At 38.5% G+C, this 21419-nt stretch overlaps 1 protein-coding gene and 1 pseudogene across 3 annotated transcripts in view; one reads left to right on the plus strand and one right to left on the minus strand.

Moving 5' to 3' along the window:
- PIGU (phosphatidylinositol glycan anchor biosynthesis class U) overlaps nt 1-21419 on the minus strand; it is a 105182-nt gene that overhangs the window by 42494 nt on the left and 41269 nt on the right. For all 3 annotated transcript variants that reach the window (XM_037811773.1, XM_037811771.1, XM_037811772.1), the window contains 2 exons: nt 19879-19988; nt 17506-17606 (listed from right to left, as the gene is read on the minus strand). In XM_037811773.1, coding sequence (XP_037667701.1) covers nt 17506-17606; nt 19879-19988 — 211 coding nt within the window. The remainder of the gene's footprint in view (nt 1-17505; nt 17607-19878; nt 19989-21419) is intronic.
- On the plus strand, nt 15564-15996 carry LOC119515667 (annotated as a pseudogene).

Below are 21419 nucleotides of genomic sequence, written 5' to 3' on the forward strand. Positions count from 1 at the left end.
TAAATGACAAATAGGGTGGGATGGGGGGACAGTTTGGGTGTTCTTTTTCACTTTTATTTTTTATTCTTATTCTGATTCTTTCTGATGTAAGGAAAATGTTCAGAAATAGATTGTGTTGATGAACGCATAACTATATGATCATACTGTGAACAGTTGATTGTATACCATGGATGATTGTATGGTATGTGAATATATTTCAAAAAAACTGAATTAAAAAACAAAACAAAACAAACAAACAAACAAATGAACAAACACATGACTTTTACCTCTCTCTCCCCCAGAAACACCAAAATGAAAAAGTGCAGCCACCTTATATTCTAATTGCTGAGATCAATAACTACCTGTCTGGAGCAGCTGACTGTTTATAAAGTCCAAGACAGATGAAGAGGCTCATACCTGAATAGAATGGAGTTGTGAGTTTTAGTATACTTGCAGCCATGATCAAGAAGCAGCAGTCTTCTTTCCTTGGGTGAAATCTTTGGGAAGGAAAAATGCATTGCTCCTGCTATTCCCTCTGTCAGGAAATGGCATCAACATCCACCTGGCTACCCCAGCTCTTCTTCACCTCTCCTGTTCCTACCCTCCTCACACCAGTCACCATGTCCTGCTGATTCACCTCTGGAACATCCATCATTCCAGTTTCTGCTCTCATCATCTCTCGCCTGGAGTTCAACAGCCTCCTCCTCCTCCTCAATGGTCTCCCCCACCCCTCATATCCAGTCCAACCTCCACAGAAGCACCCAGAAAAATCCATCTAAAACCCAGTTTGGATGTGATAAGCCCCTCTGTATTTGGATGGTGCCATTTCACCTATCAGATTAAGTCCAAATTCCAAGAGCAAACAAGGCCCTTCACTACCTGAGTCTTATCTTTTTAGCTTCCCCTCATATCACTCACCCACATATTATACTCTGCCCTCTAGCTACATTGGACCAATGCCCAATTTCTGAAAACATCATGCCGTTTCATTCTCTGTTCACAAGGCTATTCCCACTGCTATGCTGACTTTCCCTGCCATCCTTCTAGTTAGAGACCCATCTTTCAATGGCCAGTTGAAATGTCACTTCCTCTATGAGGCCCAAGCAGAGGTGATAATAGTGATTATAGCTAACATGTATGGAGAATATACTAGGTGCCACGCCCTTTACTTGATCCCTGGAATCATGAGCAGTGCCCAACTCAGAAAAAGTCCTTAAGGTATTTGTGCATGGGATCACTGGTGTTTATCAGAACTATTTGCTCTCAGAAATGATTTTGTGTGTGTGTGTTTTAGCTTATTGAAAACGCAGTTGCCTTTTAAAAATTATTTGAGAGTTGTACCAATTGATTTTCTTATTTTGTGTATAGGTGTTGTTAGTTTTTGTCATTTCTTAGCTTTCTTATATTTTAATTTAAATGCCCTACTGGGAAGAAGTATGGACATAAATGTATTGCAAAAGAAATTTAGTTAATATTAAGAGGTTAACAGGTAAGTAAAAATCTCCATAAGAATAAAATTTTCTATGAACAATTTTAGAATGGAATCACAAAAAATTAACTGTACTTGAAAACCAGAATTTTTGTACTAATTAAGTCCTTCATTTACCTCTTCATTTTCATTAGTAGCACCCTTTAATTGCTCATTCTATACCATTCTTTTCCCTATGTGGTTGATATCATTACATGACTTTTGTTGCAGACAATGTGAATGTACTAGAATTGTTTGTTGCCGGTCTATTATTTTAAATTGTCAGAAGGAAGTAACTTATGTTTAACCACATAATTTTGCAAAGTCCTTCTCTACCTGATAACATATAAATGTATCATAGTAAAGGTAAAAATTGTAAGCCTTGTTTTACTTTTTTTTCTTTTAATCTTCATTTTATTGAGATATATTCACATACCATGCAGTCATACAAAACAAATCGTACATTCGATTGTTCACAGTACCATTACATAGTTGTACATTCATCACCTAAATCAATCCCTGACACCTTCATTAGCAGACACACAAAAATAATAAGAATAATAATTACAGTGAAAACGAGCAATTGAACTAAAAAAGAACACTGGGTACCTTTGTCTGTTTGTTTGTTTGTTTCCTTCCCCGATTTTTCTACTCATCCATCTATAAACTAGACAAAGTGGAGTGTGGTCCTTATGGTTTTCCCAATCCCATTGTCACCCCTCATAAGCTACATTTTTATACAATTGTCTTCGAGATTCATGGGTTCTGGGTTGTAGTTTGATAGTTTCAGGTATCCACCACCAGCTACCCCAATTCTTTAGAACCTAAAAAGGGTTGTCTAAATTGTGCATAAGAGTGCCCACCAGAGTGACCTCTCGGCTCCTTTTGGAATCTCTCTGCCATTGAAGCTTATTTCATTTCCTTTCACATCCCCCTTTTGGTCAACAAGATGTTCTCCATCCCACGATGCAAAGTCTACATTCCTCCCCGGGAGTCATATTCCACGTTGCCAGGGAGATTCACTCCCCTGGGTGTCTGATCCCACGTAGCGGGGAGGGCAGTGATTTCACCTTTCAAGTTGGCTTAGCTAGAGAGAGAGGGCCACATCTGAGCAACAAAGAGGCATTTGGGAGGAGGCTTTTAGGCACAATTATAGGGAGGCCTAGCCTCTCCTTTGCAGCAACTGTCTTCCCAAGGGTAAAACCTACGGTAGAGGGCTCAACCCATCAAACCACCAGTCCCCTATGTCTGTGGTGATGTTAGCAACCATTGAGGTGGGGTAGGCCAATACCCCTGCATTCTCCACAGGCTCCTCAAGGGGGCACTACATATTTTTTTCCTTTTTTTTTTTTTTTACCCTTTTATCCTTTTTAAATCAACTGTATGGAAAAAAAATTAAAAAAAAAAACAACAAAACAAAACAAAAAAGAAAAACATACAATAAAAGAATATTTCAAAGAGACCATAACAAGGGAGTAAAAAAAAGACAACTAACCTAAGATAACTGCTTTACTTCCAAACTGTTCCTACTTTACCCCAAGAAAGTTACATAATATAGCAACATTTCTGTGAACTTGTTCCTACTATATCCATCAGAAATTAACAGACCATAGTCATTCCTGGGCATCCCCAGAACGTTAAATAGCATATCTGTTCTTCTTGGATTACTGTTCCCCCTTCCTTAATTGCTCTTTATTGCTAGTTCCCCTACATTCTACATTATAAACCATTCATTTCACATTTTTCAAAGTTCACATTAGTGGTAGCATATAATATTTCTCTTTCTGTGCCTGGCTTATTTCGCTCAGCATTATGTCTTCAAGGTTCATCCATGTTGTCATATGTTTCATGAGGTCGTTCCTTCTTACTGCCATGTAGTAGTCCATCGTGTGTATATACCACATTTTATTTATCCACTCATCTGTTGAAGGACATTTGGGTTGTTTCCATCTCTTGGCAATTGTGAATAATGCTGCTATGAACATTGGCGTGCAGATACCTGTTTCTTTCACTGCTTTCTGATCTTCCGGGTATATAGCAAGAAGTGCAATCGCTGGATCGAATGGTAACTCTATTTCTAGTTTTCTAAGGAACTGCCAGACTGACTTCCAGAGTGGCTGAACCATTATACAGTCCCACCAACAATGAATAAGAGTTCCAATTTCTCCACATCCCCTTCAGCATTTGTAGTTTCCTGTTTGTTTAATGGCAGCCACTCTAATAGGTGTTAGATGGTATCTCATTGTGGTCTCAATTTGCAACTCTCTAATAGCTAGTGAAGCTGAACATTTTTTCATGTGTTTCCTGGCCATTTGTATTTCCTCTTCAGAGAACTGTTTTTTCATATCTTTTGCCCATTTTATAATTGGGCCGTCTGTACTACTGTCATTGAGTTGTAGGATTTCTTTATATATGCAAGGTATCAGTCTTTTGTCAGATACATGGTTTCCAAAAATTTTTTCCCATTGAGTTGGCTGCCTCTTTACCTTTTTGAGAAATTCCTTTGAGGTGCAGAAACTTCTAAGCTTGAGGAGTTCCCATTTATCTATTTTTTCTTTTGTTGCTTGTGCTTTGGGTGTAAAGTCTAGGAAGTGGCCGCCTAATACAAGGTCTTGAAGATGTTTTCTTACATTATCTTCTAGGAGTTTTATGGTACTTTCTTTTATATTGAGATCTTTCATCCATTTTGAGTTAATTTTTGTGTAGGGTGTGAGGTAGGGGTCCTGTTTCATTCTTTTGGATATGGATATCCAACTCTCCCAGCCCCATTTGTTGAATACACCATTATGACTCAGTTCAGTGACTTTGGGGGCCTTATCAAAGATCAGTCGGACATAGATCTGAGGGTCTATCTCTGAATTCTCAATTTGATTCCATTGATCTATATGTCTATCTTTGTGCCAGTACCATGCTGTTTTGACAACTGTGGCTTTATAATAAGCTTCAAAGTCAGGGAGTGTAAGTCCTCTCACTTCATTTTTCTTTTTTAGAGTGTCTTTAGCAATTCGAGGCATCTTCCCTTTCCAAATAAATTTGATAACTAGCTTTTCCAAGTCTGCAAAGTAGGTTGTTGGAATTTTGATTGGGATTGCATTGAATCTGTAGATGAGTTTGGGTAGAATTGACATCTTAATGACATTTAGCCTTCCTATCCATGAACATGGAATATTTTTCCATCTTTTAAGGTCCCCTTCTATTTCTTTTAGTAGAGTTACGTTGTTTTCTTTGTATAGGTCTTTTACATCTTTGGTTAAGTTTATTCCTAGGTACTTGACTTTTTTAGTTGTTATTGAAAATGGTATCTTTTTCTTGAGTGTCTCTTCGGTTTGTTCATTTCTAGCATATAGAAACATTACTGACTTATGTGCATTAATCTTATATCCCGCTACTTTGCTAAATTTGTTGATTAGCTCTAGTAGCTGTATCGTCGATTTCTCAGGGTTTTCTAGATATAAGATCATATCATCTGCAAACAATGACAGTTTTACTTCTTCTTTTCCAATTTGGATGCCTTTTATTTCTTTGTCTTGCCGGATTGCCCTGGCTAGCACTTCCAGCACAATGTTGAATAACAGTGGTGACAGCGGGCATCCTTGTCTTGTTCCTGATCTTAGAGGGAAGGCTTTCAGTCTCTCACCATGGAGTACTATGCTGGCTGTGGGTTTTTCATATATGCTCTTTATCATATTGAGGAAGTTTCCTTCAATTCCTACCTTTTGAAGTGTTTTTATCAAAAACGGATGTTGGATTTTGTCAAATGCTTTTTCAGCATCTATTGAGATGATCATTTGATTTTTCCCTTTCAAATTTTTAATGAGTTGTAATACATTGATTGATTTTCTTATGTTGAACCATCCTTGCATGCCTGGAATGAACCCTACGTGGTCATGGTGTATGATTTTTTTAATGTGTCTTTGGATTCGATTTGCAAGTATTTTGTTGAGGATTTTTGCATCTATATTCATTAGGGAGATTGGCCGGTGGTTTTCCTTTTTTGTAGCATCTTTGCCTGGTTTTGGTATTAGATTGATGTTAGCTTCATAAAATGAGTTAGGTAGTGTTCCATTTTCTTCAATGTTTTGAAAGAGTTTGAGTAAGATTGGTGTCAGTTCTTTCTGGAAAGTTTGGTAGAATTCCCCTGTGAAGCCATCTGGCCCTGGGCATTTATTTGTGGGAAGATTTTTGATGACTGATTGGATCTCTTTGCTTGGGATGGGTTGGTTGAGGTCTTCTATTTCTTCTCTGGTCAGTCTAGGTTGTTCATATGTTTCCAGGAAATTGTCCATTTCTTCTACATTATCCAGTGTGTTGCCATACAGTTGTTCATAATATCCTCTTATAATTTTTTTAATTTCTTCAGGATCTGCAGTTATGTCACCTTTTTCATTCATTATTTTGTTTATATGGGTCTTCTCTCTTTTTGATTTTGTCAGTCTAGCTAGGGGCTTGTCAATCTTGTTGATCTTCTCAAAGAACCAACTTTTGGTGATATTTATCCTCTCTATTGTTTTTTTGTTCTCTATGTCATTTATTTCTGCTTTAATCCTTGTTATTTCTTTTCTTGTACTTGGTTTAGGATTGGTTTGCTGTTCATTTTCTAGCTTCTTCAGTTGATCCATTAGTTCTTTGATTTTGGCTCCTTCTTCCTTTTTAATATATGCGTTTAGTGCTATAAATTTCCCCCTCAGCACTGCTTTTGCTGCATCCCATAGGTTTTGGTATGTTGTGTTCTCATTTTCATTCGTCTCTATATATTTAGCAATTTCTCTTGCTATTTCTTCTTTAACCCACTGATTGTTTAGGAGTGTGTTGTTTAACCTCCAGGTATTTGCGAATTTTCTAAGTCTCTGATGGTTATTGACTTCTAATTGTATTCCACTGTGGTCAGAGAATGTGCTTTGAATAATTTCAATCTTTTTAAATTTACTGAGGCTTCTTTTATGTCCCAGCATATGATCTATTCTGGAGAAAGTTCTGTGAGCACTAGAAAAGTATGTGTATCCTGGTAATTTGGGATGTAATGTTCTGTATATGTCTGTTAAATCTAATTCATTTATCAGATTGTTTAGGTTTTCAATTTCCTTATTGGTCTTCTGTCTGGTTGATCTATCTGTAGGAGAGAGTGATGTGTTGAAGTCTCCCACAATTATTGTGGAAACATCAATTGCTTCCTTTAGTTTTGCCAGTGTTTCTCTCATGTATTTTGTGGCACCTTGATTGGGTGCATAGACATTTACGATTGTTATTTCTTCTGTTGAATTGCCCCTTTTATTAGTATGTAGTGGCCTTCTTTGTCTCTCAAAACATCCCTGCATTTAAAGTCTATTTTATCTGAGATTAATATTGCTACACCTGCTTTCTTTTGGCTGTAGCTTGCATGAAATATTTTTTTCCATCCTTTCACTTTCAATTTCTTTGTGTCCCTGTGTCTAAGATGAGTCTCTTGTATGCCACATATTGATGGTTCATTTTTTTTGATCCATTCTGCAAATCTATATCTTTTAATTGGGGAGTTTAATCCATTTACATTCAACGTTATAACCGTGAAGGCATTTCTTGAATCAGCCATCTTATCTTTTGGTTTATGTTTGTCATATATATTTTTCCCCTCTCTCTATTAATATCCTTTATTGTACCCATACCGAATCTCTTTAGTACTGAACCTTTCTCCAAGTCTCTCTGTCCTTTCTTTGTTTCTCTGTCTGTAGGGCTCCCTTGAGTATCTCCAGTAGGGCAGGTCTCCTGTTAGCAAATTCTCTCAGCATTTGTTTGTCTGTGAAAAATTTAAGCTCTCCCTCAAATTTGAAGGAGAGCTTTGCTGGATAAAGTATTCTTGGTTGGAAATTTTTCTCACTCAGAATTTTAAATATATCATGCCACTGCCTTCTTGCCTCCATGGTGGCTGCTGAGTAGTCACTACTTAGTCTTATGCTGTTTCCTTTGTATGTGGTGAATTGCTTTTCTCTTGCTGCTTTCAGAACTTGCTCCTTCTCTTCCGTGTTTGACAGTGTGATCAGAATATGTCTTGGAGTGGAATGGATTTATTCCATTTGGAGTTCGCTGAGCATTTATGATTTGTGTATTTATGTTGTTTAGAAGATTTGGGAAGTTTTCCCCAACAATTTCTTTGAATACTCTTCCTAGACCTTTACCCTTTTCTTCCCCTTCTGGAACACCAATGAGTCTTATATTAGGACGTTTTATATTATCTGTCATATCCCTGAGGTCCGTTTCGATTTTTTCAATGTTTTTCCCCATTCTTTCTTTTATGCCTTCATTTTCCATTCTGTCATCTTCCAGGTCACTGATTCGTTGTTCAACTTCCTCTAGTCTTGTACTATGAGTGTCCAGAATCTTTTTAATTTGGTCAACAGTTTCTTTAATTTCCATAAGATCATCTATTTTTTTATTTAGTCTTGCAATGTCTTCTTTATGCTCTTCTAGGGTCTTCTTGATATCCTTTGTATTCCGTACTATGGTCTCATTGTTCATCTTTAGTTCTTTGAGTAGCTGCTCTAGGTGCTGTGTCTCTTCTGATCTTTTGATTAGGGTGCTTGGGCTTGGGTTATCCATATCGTCTGGTTTTTTCATATGCTTTATAATTTTCTGTTGTTTTTGGCCTCGTGGCATTTGCTGAACTTGATAGGGTTCTTTTAGGATTTGTAGACCAATTGAAGTCCTTATCTCTAATTTATCAGATCTACAGCTTCGTGGAGTACACTTTCTCTAACTAACCAGCAGGTGGCGTCCACGAGCCACCTATTCTCCACAAGCCAGTTCTCCCCTGCTTTGCCTTTGTGGTGAGTGGGGGAGTGAGTCTTCTGGGGTCCAATTGGTGTACCAAGCTTGGGTGTGTAGTTGGTGTTGCCCTCCCTGTATATGGGGCGTGTTTCTGGGCAGTCAGGGAGTGGGGGTGGCTCTAACAATCAAATCTCCCTGGTGATCCTGGAGTTTTAAAGCTGCTGCAATAGTCTAATCCTTCAGTTCAGTCCTGCCACAGTTTGTCTCTGCCACTGACCCACAAGTCCTTGGTATTGGCGTATGGCTCCTGAGACTTGCAAGTGGGTCCCTCTTCCAGGTCGTGCACCCCCTGGTCCTCTGTTGAGGGACGACTGTGCTATGTCACAGGTGAGTGCCGTCCCCTCAGGGCAGTTCTGGGCTGCTGGGCTGTGTAGGGAGGCTCCCAGTCTGCTGAAATGATGGCTGAATGGGGCTTTGTTAATTCACACTGCTCCACCTTCCCAACTCTGGGACAATCAGCTGAGGTTGCAGGGAAGGCTAATGTCCACGCCCAGTTTTGAGGAGTGTGCCTGTTATTTGAAGCACTTCTGTCACACTGGGTTGTGTGGGGCAGCTCTGGGCTATGGGGCTGGCGATGGGCAGGAATGTTTCCTGTCCACCAGGATGATGGCTGTGAGCGGACACCCCCCTTTTCTTGGGAAGTTGTGGTGTTTAGTGAAATTTCTCAGCCACTGGATTATTGCCTTTTGTCTCAGAGCTCTCTTAGTTCTGCTCTTGTCTTGACCTGCCCATATTGCAAGTCCTTGAAGCTTTCTGTATTGGGCTTCTTAGAGTAATTGTTTTAGAAAAAGAAAAAAGGATTAAAGAAAAAAAAAAGGGGGGCCCTCCTCACAGATCTAACGGGTTATTGAAATGCTAAGAGACAAAGCAATTAGGGCCATTAAGGAAAGGTCCACAGGGCAGAGAGATCAGCTTTTCTTCGGGATTTGCATATGAGCCTGAGGGCCTGAGCTCTGCCCTTCCCCTTTCTATGTTCACCAGAACTCCAAAAATCCTCCGCTTTTATTTTGGAGTTTTTCCTGCTATTTTTTTCTATGTCTGCCTCCTCTCTGCTGGGCTGGCTGCTCTCAGATTCTCTGGTGTCTGGTCTCAGTCTATCTATGGTTGGAGTTTGGATCAGTAGAATGAGTTTCCGATAAGGGCTGCCACTGCAGTTCTCCCTTCTCCTTCCCGGAGCTGACAGCCCCTCCTCCCACGGGACTGAGCCTGGCAGGGAGGGGCGTGGGTCCCCTGGCCGCAAAAACTTACAGATTTCGCTGATCTCAGCAGTTCCACATTTTCATGAGTGTTGTATGAAGTATGCCCAAAGTCAGATTTCTCTGTGGTGTCCAGTCCACGCAGTTCCTGGCTTTCTACCTACTTTCCTGGAGGAGTAACTAAAACATACAGCTCACCAGTCTGCCATCTTGCCCCGCCTCCTCCTTGTTTTACTCTTCATCCCCGTTCTGTTGTTTATGGGCTGGTGGTGTTTGAAAACTCTTCACTTATTTTAAATGTGTAAAAATAATCCAAAGAGATAAATCCTTACATAGACCCCAAAAGAGAGAGAGAGAGAGACCCAGAATCCTTTTCATTTTTTCTTAATTAACAACAATTGTAGTGGGTATGAAAACAAACAAGCTTAAACCATAGCACTTACTATGCTATAGTCACATTCCTATCAACCTGCAAAATTATGAGTGATACAGCCCCTGTATGATATTATTGCTTCTGAAGCAGTATTTTGAATTGAATGTGCTGGTTTTGGTTAAAAGAAGTATATTGTCGGAAGGTTATTCCAATGTAAATTTGGAGGTGTTTATTTTATTTTGTTAATTTTCATAAGCAAGGTTTGTAGTAAGTTGCAGCAGCTCTTGATCACAGGGGGCCCTTTTAATGGCCCCTTTTAATGGCCCCTTTACTGTTCTTAAGCAGTTAACTGCAATTTGGAAATCCACAAAAAACTTACGGATTATAGCTTAAGGTATTATTTTCATTTAATTCTCCTGTGGAGAATATTGCTTTGTTTTCTAATGGTTCAAGGTCAGTTCTTAAAATAAAAATGGAGGTTTTAATGAATGTTATATAATATTTTGTAGTAAAAGGGGAAATTGTTGAAAGGGCAAAGACTTTCTCTTTCCCTTATGTATTTAAATGTGCCAGGAGCTTAAACACATACTGTTTTATACAATGAGATGCTACTATTAGACTTTTCTGTTGGAGTGCTCTTAACATTTTGGTTGATACCTGAATGATCATTGAATTTTCTGTATCTTATAAGATGGCTCCAATTTTGCGTTTAAGCTTCAGCTTATCTTAAGAAGTAGTTTATGTTCTAATTTTTCACTGGGAATACAATACTGAGATCCTCACTGTTTTACAGATAATGGCTTTTTAAGTTTTATTCATTACATCCATTTGCCATCCCACAACCCTCTGTAAATGTTTCCCCAGTAGCATGTACTTAAATGCATGTTCATTCATTGTACATATTAGACATTTTTCATGCTAAAAATATATCAAGTAAGATATTAATAGCAAAAAAAAAAAAAGGTCCTTAGGAAATGTCACAACAACTTTGTAAAGGCTCTATTATTCTGCTCATTTTTTTAAACAGCTTTACCGAGATATAAGTCACATATTCTGCCCATTTTACAGGTGAAGAAACTAAGGCACAGAAACAGAAAGGTTAAGTGATGTATACAAAACCACACAGCTGACTCCAGTGACCATCCTCTTAACCCCTGCATTAATGAGTCATACTGAAACTAACATATATTTTGCTAGCGTTTCTCTCCCCACTTGTTGATGAATTTCTTAAGGACAGTATGCCTCTCTTAATTTGAAAACCCAGACCTAGCCCACTGCCTGGCACAGGTGATGAATGAATGAATAAATGAATGAATGAATGAATAAATGAATGAATGAATTTCATTCAGCAGTATAGGCTAGCCTTTATAAAATGCAAGCACATTAAAAGACAACCAATGTTCTTGAGGAAGGAAAACTCATGAAGACTAAAACACAGGGTAATGAAACATTGGTAAAGTGTAAAATAAATTTGACAATTGAATAAAACAAAGCTTGCAGAATAGTAGTACAGGATTTGAGCAGGGGGCCAGGCAGATGCAGAGTGCTCTCTATTGAGTAAACTACTGGATGGCTGAGGCCTGCCATCCTGGGGCAAAACATGGTGCCACAGCAGTCGGGTATGTGGGGAGTCTGGGTGTGGGATGCTGGGACAGGTGTGGATGGGGCATGGGCAGAGTCTGAGCAAAAGTGAAGGGTAGTATGGAGGTACATGAGAGACTGAGAAAGGGCTGATGTGTTTTGAAAAAAAAGAAGAGTGGGTTAGGAAGGCAAAGAGAAAGAATGATATGTGCCTTGGGAGGGTCAGGGAAGATAAAGAAATTTAAAGGTGATTTCAAAAATTCTAGATAAACTGTGCAATAAGGAAACATTTCTGGAGTGCTTGCTCGATGCCAAGCTTTGTGCCCAGTGCCATGGAGTTTGGTGACTCAGACAGTCTCCGTCCTCGGGGACATGAGGGCCTGACACAAGGTGGTGAAGCTGGGGGAAGGGCCCTATGTATTACATTCTTTGCCTATTGTGTTCTTTTAACAGGGCTTCCAGAGAAGTCTATCTGCATCAGTGACGATGACAATAATTTATTGAACACAAACTCTGTTCCAGCCACTAATATAATCACTTCACACATACAGTATGTCATCTAGTTCTTTCAATAATTCCATAAAGTGGGTACTATTACTGCTCTCTTTTATAGATAAGGAAGCTGAAGAACAGAGAAGTTAAGTATTTCCCCAGGGTCAAAACTAGTGAATAAAAGTAATAGGATTTGAATCCAGTCTGACTCCAGAGTACACACTCTAACTGCATCACTATCCTAACCTTTTGATCTCAATCTATGGCTGCATGAGAAAAATCACAATATACAGAACAGCTATTTGTTGAGCAGGTTTTGTTAAAGAAGTATGCTAAGCATTTCATGTTTTTATTTATTCCTCCACTAACTCCATGAGGCAGATACATCTCCATGATCAGCCTCTTGAGGCTGTGTGACTTGTCTGAGGCCACATAGCTGACAACTGGAATAAGCAGGGCTTTGAAGCTGGGTTGATCTGAAAAACCCTAGCCTAGGCTGCTATTTCCTTAGGTCCTTGGGTTCTCTGTGACTTCTCCATGGGTAGGACTATATCCTAGGGGAACTCCAAATGGAAGTAATAGGCTCAGCAGGCCTCAGGATCATCATTCTGCCATTGTTCTTCCAGGGATAGGCTCTGGAGCAAACTGAGTAAAAGGTTCTATGTATGAATTTTGAATCTATTTCCTGAGCATACAAACTATTCAGCAACGATGTAGGGAAATAAAGACTCTCATACACTTCTTATGGGAATATAAATTGGTAAACTTCTGAAACCAATTTAGTAATAAATTTCAGAAATCCTAAAGAAGATACACACCCGGTGACATAGTGATTCAACTCCTAATTCTACTCAGGTAAGAGAGCAACTGAACATGGCTGTGAATATCACTTACATTATTGTAATATTATTTATAATAGCTGAAAACTGGAAAATCACCTAAATGATTAATTGTATAAGTTGGCTGAGGAATGTCTATTATATCCATCTATACAATGGAATAGTGTGCAGCCATTATAAAGGATAGACTATATATTTATTGATATATATGGTAGATTGTATCACTGGCCCCAATTCTCCACTCTTCCCTGTGTCCACCAGGCCCTTTGCCGTGTAATTTTGCAGTGCCCTCTCATTATGATCAGGATGAAAATCTCCATCTCTGGACTCAGCCATATATGTTTTGAGCAATGGGATGTTAGTACCTGTGATGCAATCAGAAATTTAAAAAGTGCAAGCCTAATTGGGCTGTTCACTATTGTGCCTCTGCCATCTCCATGAGAAGAACATGCCTAAGTTAGCTTCCTGGTCCAGGAGGAGGATGACAGATATGTGAAGCAGAGACCAGCCTAGATTAACCAACGACAGCAGCTACTGATGTATGAATGAGCCCCACTGAGACCAGCAAACTACCTAGCCAAGTCCAATGTAGATCAGCTGACCTCTAGCTAACTCATGGATGTATGAGCTAAGTAAATGCTTACAGTTGTTTTAAGCCACCAAGTTTTGGGGTGTTTTGAAAATAATACTTTTGTGGCAAGAACTAACTGATATAATATTTAAAAGTCTGGAAGAAAAGTAGGAAAATATCTGGAACTATATATCCCAAATGCCAATGGAGGGACTTCCATTAAAAATGGCAGAATGATTGCAAGTGTTTATCATCTTTCCCTTCAAAACCCTTACTAAAATGAAAATAAAGGAATAAAACTAGTATTAAACTCTAAAGAACAGGAGAGGAAATTATAGCAAAATTTATTTCAACATAATAGTGGAAAACAAAAAAGCAGATGGAAGGATGTATGACGTAGCATTGTGGAAGAAATTACAGCTCAACAGCTTGCATAGTGAAATACCAGTAAAAACCACCTCACCCCACAGAACTTCTGAGAAATTCAGTACCTGAAGATATCAGGTACTAGGGAAGGTGGGGGTGAGACACAAAAATCAAGCTGAAAGTTTGTATACAAGCCAAGTCAAAACCACAGGTCCCATCCCAAACTATGTGCATCCAGATGACTATCCCTATACATTCTATCCACCTGAACTTCTCTCTGTCCCACCCCCCCACCCTCCACCCCCCACCCCACCCCCCACCCCAGAACACACAAGCTAGTTCTGGAGAAAATTAAAGAGGCACAGGTCTAGTGAATACTAAGCAAAGTGATACGCTGAGGTGAGGTGTGGGCGGAAAGGTAATGAAATTTTATGAAAGTCTATATACTGAAATCATCCTTCTTCCCTATTCCTGCTCTCAAAACTCCAGCAGCCAGTCATATGCACCCCCTATCCCACCCCAACCCCAACTCTGCCACCCCCAGGTAGGATATTGGAGGATTCCTCTCTGGAAAAACTGAATCATTTCAGAGGAAAATAAAGCCTACAGATGAAGACATTTAGGAGTACCTCCAACAAAAAAGGCCAGCCCCAACGTGGGATATGATTCCCAGGGATGAATCTGGACTCGACATCGTGGGATTGAGAACATCTTCTTGACCAAAAGGGGGATGCAAAATGGAACAAAATAAAGTTTCAGTGGCTGAGAGAGTCCAAATGGAATTGAGAGGTCACTCTGGTGGGCATTCTTACGCAATATATAGGTAACTCCTTTTAGGTTTTAATGCATTGGAATAGCTAGAAGTAAATACCTGAAACTAGCAAACTGCAACTCAGTAGCCTTGACTCTTGAAGACGATTGTATAGCAACGTAGCTTACAAGGGGTGACAGTGTGATTGTGAAAGCCTTGTGGATCACACTCCCTTTATCCAGTGTATGGATAGATGAGTAGAAAAATGGGGACAAAAAACTAAATGAAAAATAGGATGGGGGGTGGGGGTTGATTTGGGTGTTCTTTTTTTATCTTTATTTTTTATTCTTATTTTTACTTTTTCTGGTACAAGGAAAATGTTCAAAAAATAGATTGGGGTGATGAATACACAACTATATGATGGTACTGTGGACAACTGATTGTTGGTATGTGAATATATACACATGTGAATATAGTTCAATAAAATTGAATTAAAAAAAAAAAAAAGGCCAGCCCACTGCTTAATCTCCCTACACTGAGGATGATCCAGCAACAAGCTCTGCCCATGCACAGTCTGCAATCCATATGTTAGTACCTTACTTGACTTGTAAATATAAATATATAACTAAAAATCACCATACATAAGAGAAAACCCTCCTATATGAAAGAAGAGTCCAAAACCAACAGGAAAAAGGAGGGGAAGGAAAAAAAAAAAGAGGACCAGGAAGATACAGAGACAATGCTTAGAACAGCAAGGAAATGCTTAGAACAGAAGGAAAGTGAAAATATATATATATATACACTCAGAGAGATAGAGGGTACTGTGGCAGTTAAAATAAAAATAGGATGCTTCAAAGAATCAGATCAAGAAAGTACTAAAATTATGGTAAATAAAATTAATAATTCAAGAGAAGATTTGGAAAATAAAAACAAGGAAATATCCCAGAAAAAATAAGAGAAAGTAAGTTAAAGAAATGAAAAAATCAATAGAAAATAAAATAATAAAAACCAGAGCAATTAAGAAAGTCCAACACCCCATAGAAGTCCAAAACAGGAGGAGAGAATTTGAAAAATTGTACAAGGATAAGGACCAGGGGCGGGTGGGAGAGGAAGAAGGGGCTGGCCTTGGAGCGACACCCACGCAAGATGGCAGCCACCACAGGCTTGAGAGTAAAAGTCCCTGGCAATTTCCAACTGTTGGAAGAACTCAAAGAAGGCCAGAAAGGAGTAGGAGATGGCACAGTTAGCTGGGGTCTAGAAGATGATGAAGACATAACATAAGATGGACGGAGATGATAACTGGGTCTCCAAGAACAATTTATGAAAACAGAAATTGTTTTCATAATGTGGACCTAAATACCCAGAAGCATCCCCATTTGTAAGATTTGTAACAAAAATTAATATGAATGGAGTTAATAATTCTAATGGAGTGGTAGACCCAAGAGCCATATCACTGCTAGCAAAATGACAGAATTCATACAGCATTGAAGTTGTCCTGAAAGAGCTTTGGCACCCAATGATGTCTAAAGAAAATATGAAACTCCCTCAGCCACCTGAAGGACAGTGCTACAGCAATTAATCAAAAAGCAAAACCACAGGCCCTCCCCCCACCCCCATTTGATTTAAGCAGTCTTCATTTTCCACAGTAGTAAGTTTTCTAGCTATGTCTTGCAGACCTCAAAGCACTGGAACAGAAGCTCCCATTCAAAGGCATTTTATCTTAAGATACTGTAAATGATAATTTTTTTGTCCATTTGAAATGTATAAGTTGTGCTATAACAAATTAAAAAAATAGTACAGGAACACTTTCTAGAACTAAAGGACACTAGTCTCACGATTGAAGAGGTCTATCAAGTGCCCAGCATAATGAATGAAAAAAGACCCACATCAAGGCATAGCATCATGAGATTTCAAAACACCAAGGATAAAAAGAAGATCCTAAAATTCTTCAGAAAGAAAAATCAGTTACATACAGTGGCATGAAACTGTTCAACAGCAACCAGAATTTTAGAAGACAGTGAAGTAATGCCTTCAAAATTCTGAAGGAAGAGTTTTTCCCAGCCCAACTACTAATTTGGTGTTAACGTAAAACAAAGATATTTTTCAGACATGGAGACTCAAAATATATAATATCTCATACACCCTTTCTTAAAAAGTTACCAGAGAAAGAACTGTAGCAAAACACTGTAGAAAAACAATAAAGGAGAAAAGGAATCCAGGAAAGAAGGGACATGACATAGAATTATGAAGGGAAGCCCCAATATGACAACTTTGCACCAGGCCAGAGAACAACTAGGACAGACTGGAGCAGGACAGAGGATGTGTGAGGGAGGCATCCAGAAAAATAATGAAACTCACAGACTGTATGATGTCTTTAAACATTGGAAAAACCATTGTTAGCCACTAGACAGATCTAGTGGAGCATCTGAGAGAAAAACAAGTGATTGGTACCAAAAAAATGAAACAAAAAAACAAGCGAAAACAAACAACTTAACCCCAGGAAAAAGAAAAGGCTGCACAAGAAAGGAAAAGTAACCATACTTATCATTTTGTCCAGCAGTAAATAATACATATATAGTTAGAAAATATAGGTGCTGACTACTGATTTAATCAAAACTGTGTTATAACCAAAGTGGGGACACTGGTACAAAAGAGCTAGATATTTACCTCCCATTATTGGAAGTCAATAGATAATGTCGAAAATTCATAATTCATGAAATAGCAATGTAAGGTCTTATTTAGAAATATGGAATTAAATACCAGCAACAGCAGAAAGCAGTTGATTTAAAGAAGTTGAACTGGTGGTGCAAAGACAGGAAGCAGACTGCTTTTCTAATTATGAGCCTTTTACAACTTTTTTTTTTTTTTAAACTGTTAACAGTGACTCTGAGTGGTAGAATTTCAGGGCGTTTTAATTTTTTTTCTCTCTAAATTTTCCAATTTTTCTATGTTCTTGTATTACTTCTATAATTAAAAATGTGTTTTTAAGTGTTATATTGTTTAAAAAAAATAAAAAAAGCCACAGCACGTGTTACAAAACCCTGCACAATTCAGGAACTGAGCTTTGTAATCTCCTTCGGGGCCTTACCTTTTATCGTGGTCAAAATGAAGAAAGCAACAAGGGTGTTGTTGATGGCGCAGGTAGACTTGGCAACACAAGACAAGACCGTGTAGGGATTTAAGAGATAGCTGGGGAAGAACACACATATTTGACATTAGTGATCCTGGTTAAAGGACCAGGAAGTCCTGTCCGCCAGAGCCAGGAAGTTCAAGAGATTTACTAAAAGCGTACTCAAAGGAAGGCAATTTTTTTAGAAATGAAGCCTCCCAAATAAATGAGAATGGAGTGGGGAGTGGGGGTTGGAGTCAATGAGTAAAAAGGCACTGAACACTGTGCCTATTCTTTGCTAAGTGGTATGTGTAAAACCATCGCATTTAATCACCACAGAGATCCTGTAAACTAGCAATAACATTCCCATTTTGCATATGAGGAAACTGAGACTCAGTGGGTAAGGAACCTGCCCAAGATTTCACAAGCTAATGAATTCATTCAAAATCAGGTCTTTCTGGCCCTCAAGCCTATGTTCTTTCTGTTACTTCAGACATCAAAAATGATAAAATTCTACCAATTCTCAGAGTCATATATCTTAGGAATGGCTAGAGCTGTCTCTAAAAACTAGGAAAGTACTTTTTTCTCAACCAGGTTCCTAGGCTCTAACACAGGCTACACCAATCCAAATGGTCAGAGGAGCAGCTTAGATTTAGCCCTACTCGTAGTTGAGCAGTATCCACTGAATTAGACTCCAAGGAAAGAATAAGAATCTGCTGAATTCAACAAGTCAGCCACCATAGAACTTCACAGTATCTTGACCCTCCACTGGGAGGGACATAAGCCAAAATACCTAGTTTTTTCCTGAGGTGGGAAGGAATGGACTAAGAAAATGAATTTGAAAAGCTTGTGGGTAGGGAAATCTTATATAGTCATTGAGGATTATTATTTTTCTTTATTTCTATCCTGCTTCACAAAGGATTTGAGGCAGCTAAAATGAAAACAGATAATAATAGCAAAACAAAAAATATAATACAAAATAAATAGCAAAACAAAAATATAATACAAAATAAATACAATAAATATAAATAAAAAATCAAGACCAGGGAAAACATAAATAAAAGGAGAAAGGAAAGGCCAAGGAAAGAAGACCAAATGGATCATCTACAGCATTGTAACAATCAGATTCAAATTTGGCTCTGAGTTTCCTGGCAGACAAAGTGAAAAGGGAAACTAGTTACATAATTCTACTTATCAGATAGGAAGAAACATGCCAATGTCTCAGGGAGAGATTATAATTATTATCCACAAATAAAGACCTCAAGTCAAATACCTTCCAGGACTGTAAGATTAGCAGAGGTAAAGCCACAGTCCTAGAAATTGTTATTATTGTTGTTTTTCAACAAGGCTTATTACATAATCCTTAAAGAAACAGCTGCTGTTACTACAAAACTACCCCCAAGATACTCATGAGTCCATAAGGCATTCAAAATGCTATTAAACCTCTGGTTTTGTTAGGTAGTTCCTACCAATTTATAAAATATATAAATATGAACTGATACCCCCAAAATTTTTGGTGGGAGGAAAAAAAGCCATTTCTAAATAGCAGGTGAAGTTTGAGAAGATGCTGTACAGCTAGCCATCTGGGTACTGAAAAGGAGATTCACACACAAGGCAAAAGGTTGAATAGCTATCCTCATAAGGCTCCTTCCAATTCTGAAATTCTAAGGTCTTGTTTTTCCATGAGGAATCTTGTCTGTCTTGTTTACTGGGTATCCCTAGAAACTAGTATATTATTAATACTCAATGACTATTAGCTGACTGAATAAAATCTCCACATTTGCTTATCTCAGGAATATAAATGGGAGTAACCTGAAAGAATTAAACTGACTGGCAGCACTGGTTACTCCTAGAGAGTTCTTTCATAAAGCCTTAATAAGTTCCTCCCTTTCCCACTGATCACTCAGGTGGGATGGCTGTAAATTTGGCACTTTACTTCCGTTTTCTGAACTACAAAGGAGGACTAAATTCTACGTACAACATATGAGCTACTCAAAACAACAGCCTTATAAAGACCAGAATTTTATTCAATCCATATATCACAACTGAGTAATTTTTTTTTTTTTAGAAACACTGGTTACAAACAGGCTGGAGCCCAGATCAGCATCAAATCAAAAACATTATTGAAGGGTTTGATTGTGCATGTCCCTGTTTGAATCTTTGTCCCAACAGAGACAGAATGGCTCTGTCTCTTTTGCTGGCCAGAACCCCAGTTGTGCAACAGAACTACAGCAAATACTTGATAACTAAGACTGCAAGTCTCCAAAAATACAACAAACAACATGGGAAAGCCTCATCAGGTTTTTCTTGCATTTGTTGGTGCTGAGCCCTGTTCTGTTAAGGAATACTTACAACAGGGCCACTTTCAGAGGGATGTACCGCATTTCCATAGGAGTTCGGATAAGTTCAGCCACATCTGGAGCATACTGGTCCAGTTCTAGGAGGAGTTTCTGCTTTTTAAACTGGAAAAATGACAAAACACATGTAACAAATTACTTCCCATTGCTTTAAGGATAAAGACAAAAGTCCTTTCCATGGCCCACATGGCCCTGCTTAGTCTGGCTCTACCTCTCCAGGCTAATGTCATACCTGCTCCCTCACCCCCCACTTCTGGGGTCCAACATCATGAACATGTCACCCTCTCCAGCTCCGAGGACTTTGCCTTTGACCTGGAACATTCTCTTCTCCTCTTCTCCTAGTTAACTCCTACACAGTCTTTAGATCTCAACTAAATCGGGATCTCAGATCTCAGGAAGGCACATTCAACCTCCCTGACTAAGTAAAATCCCCCTATTATACATGTTCTTTCACAGCACTATTCACAGTTATAATTTTGATATTTATTTATGTGATTATTTGACTAATGTCTGTCTCTCTCACTAGACTGTGAGTTTCATGAAGGCAGGGGCCATGTTTGTTTGCTCACCATGTATTCCCACCACCCAGCATAGTGGGCAATCAATAAACATCTGTTGAATGACTGAATAAATGACTGAGTGGCAAAACAATTCTTAGCCATTTTGGAGAGTTATCCTTCAGAGACCTAAGGATGCCAAAGTTCCATCAGCAATGTGAAATATTTTCATTCAAAGTGGAATAATCCCCTGAATGTCACAGTATCCTAGATTTTCTTCCTCACTGTCCTGTTTCAAGTTTTTGACTTTGAAGGTTGGGAAGGGGTGCATAATGAAGAGAAGAGAAGCAGGAGAAGGGCTGGGTGTGGCTAGACAGCTGGATAGTTAAGAGGGAGTGGGATGGGGGTGGAAAGCTCTTGCCTTCCCCTGCTGTGTTCCAACAAGTTCATGGGTGTGTTCCAGAATGAAAAAAGGTTGGGCAACCTCATAAGCAAACATAGGTCAGAATAAGATTGGAAAAAGCCTCTGAATCCAAAATGGGTCACCATGATGATTTAATGGTCAAAGAATCTTATTTAAACAGTATAAAATCAATGCTGCAACATATTGGAAAACAATATTTCAGAGGAGCCAAGGAAGCAAGCACCTATCTGTGTAAGATTAAAAATTTAATAATGAAAGACCCAGATCACAATAGAATATATACAGCATTGTACGATATAAATAAAGAGAAAAAAGCATACAAAATAATACTATGTATTATTTAGGGATACATACAAACGTATAAAAGTATAAGGCCATCTGTGGGAATGATAAACACTAAATTCAGAACAGTGATTACTAGAGAGAGGGGAATAAGGAGACAAAAGTATCAGGGAGAAGTGGTGTATAATGTTTTAATTTTTAAGTTGAAAACTGGCTCACAAGTATGTATTATATTGTTCTTTATGTTTTTATATGTTTTAAGTACTTTAGGATTTGAAAATTTTAAGTTTTAAATAATCCTTTTAAAAAGAAACTTTCAGCATAAAAGAAAAT

The sequence above is a fragment of the Choloepus didactylus genome, chromosome 19, assembly GCF_015220235.1.
Source record: "Choloepus didactylus isolate mChoDid1 chromosome 19, mChoDid1.pri, whole genome shotgun sequence".
NCBI lineage: Eukaryota > Metazoa > Chordata > Mammalia > Pilosa > Megalonychidae > Choloepus > Choloepus didactylus.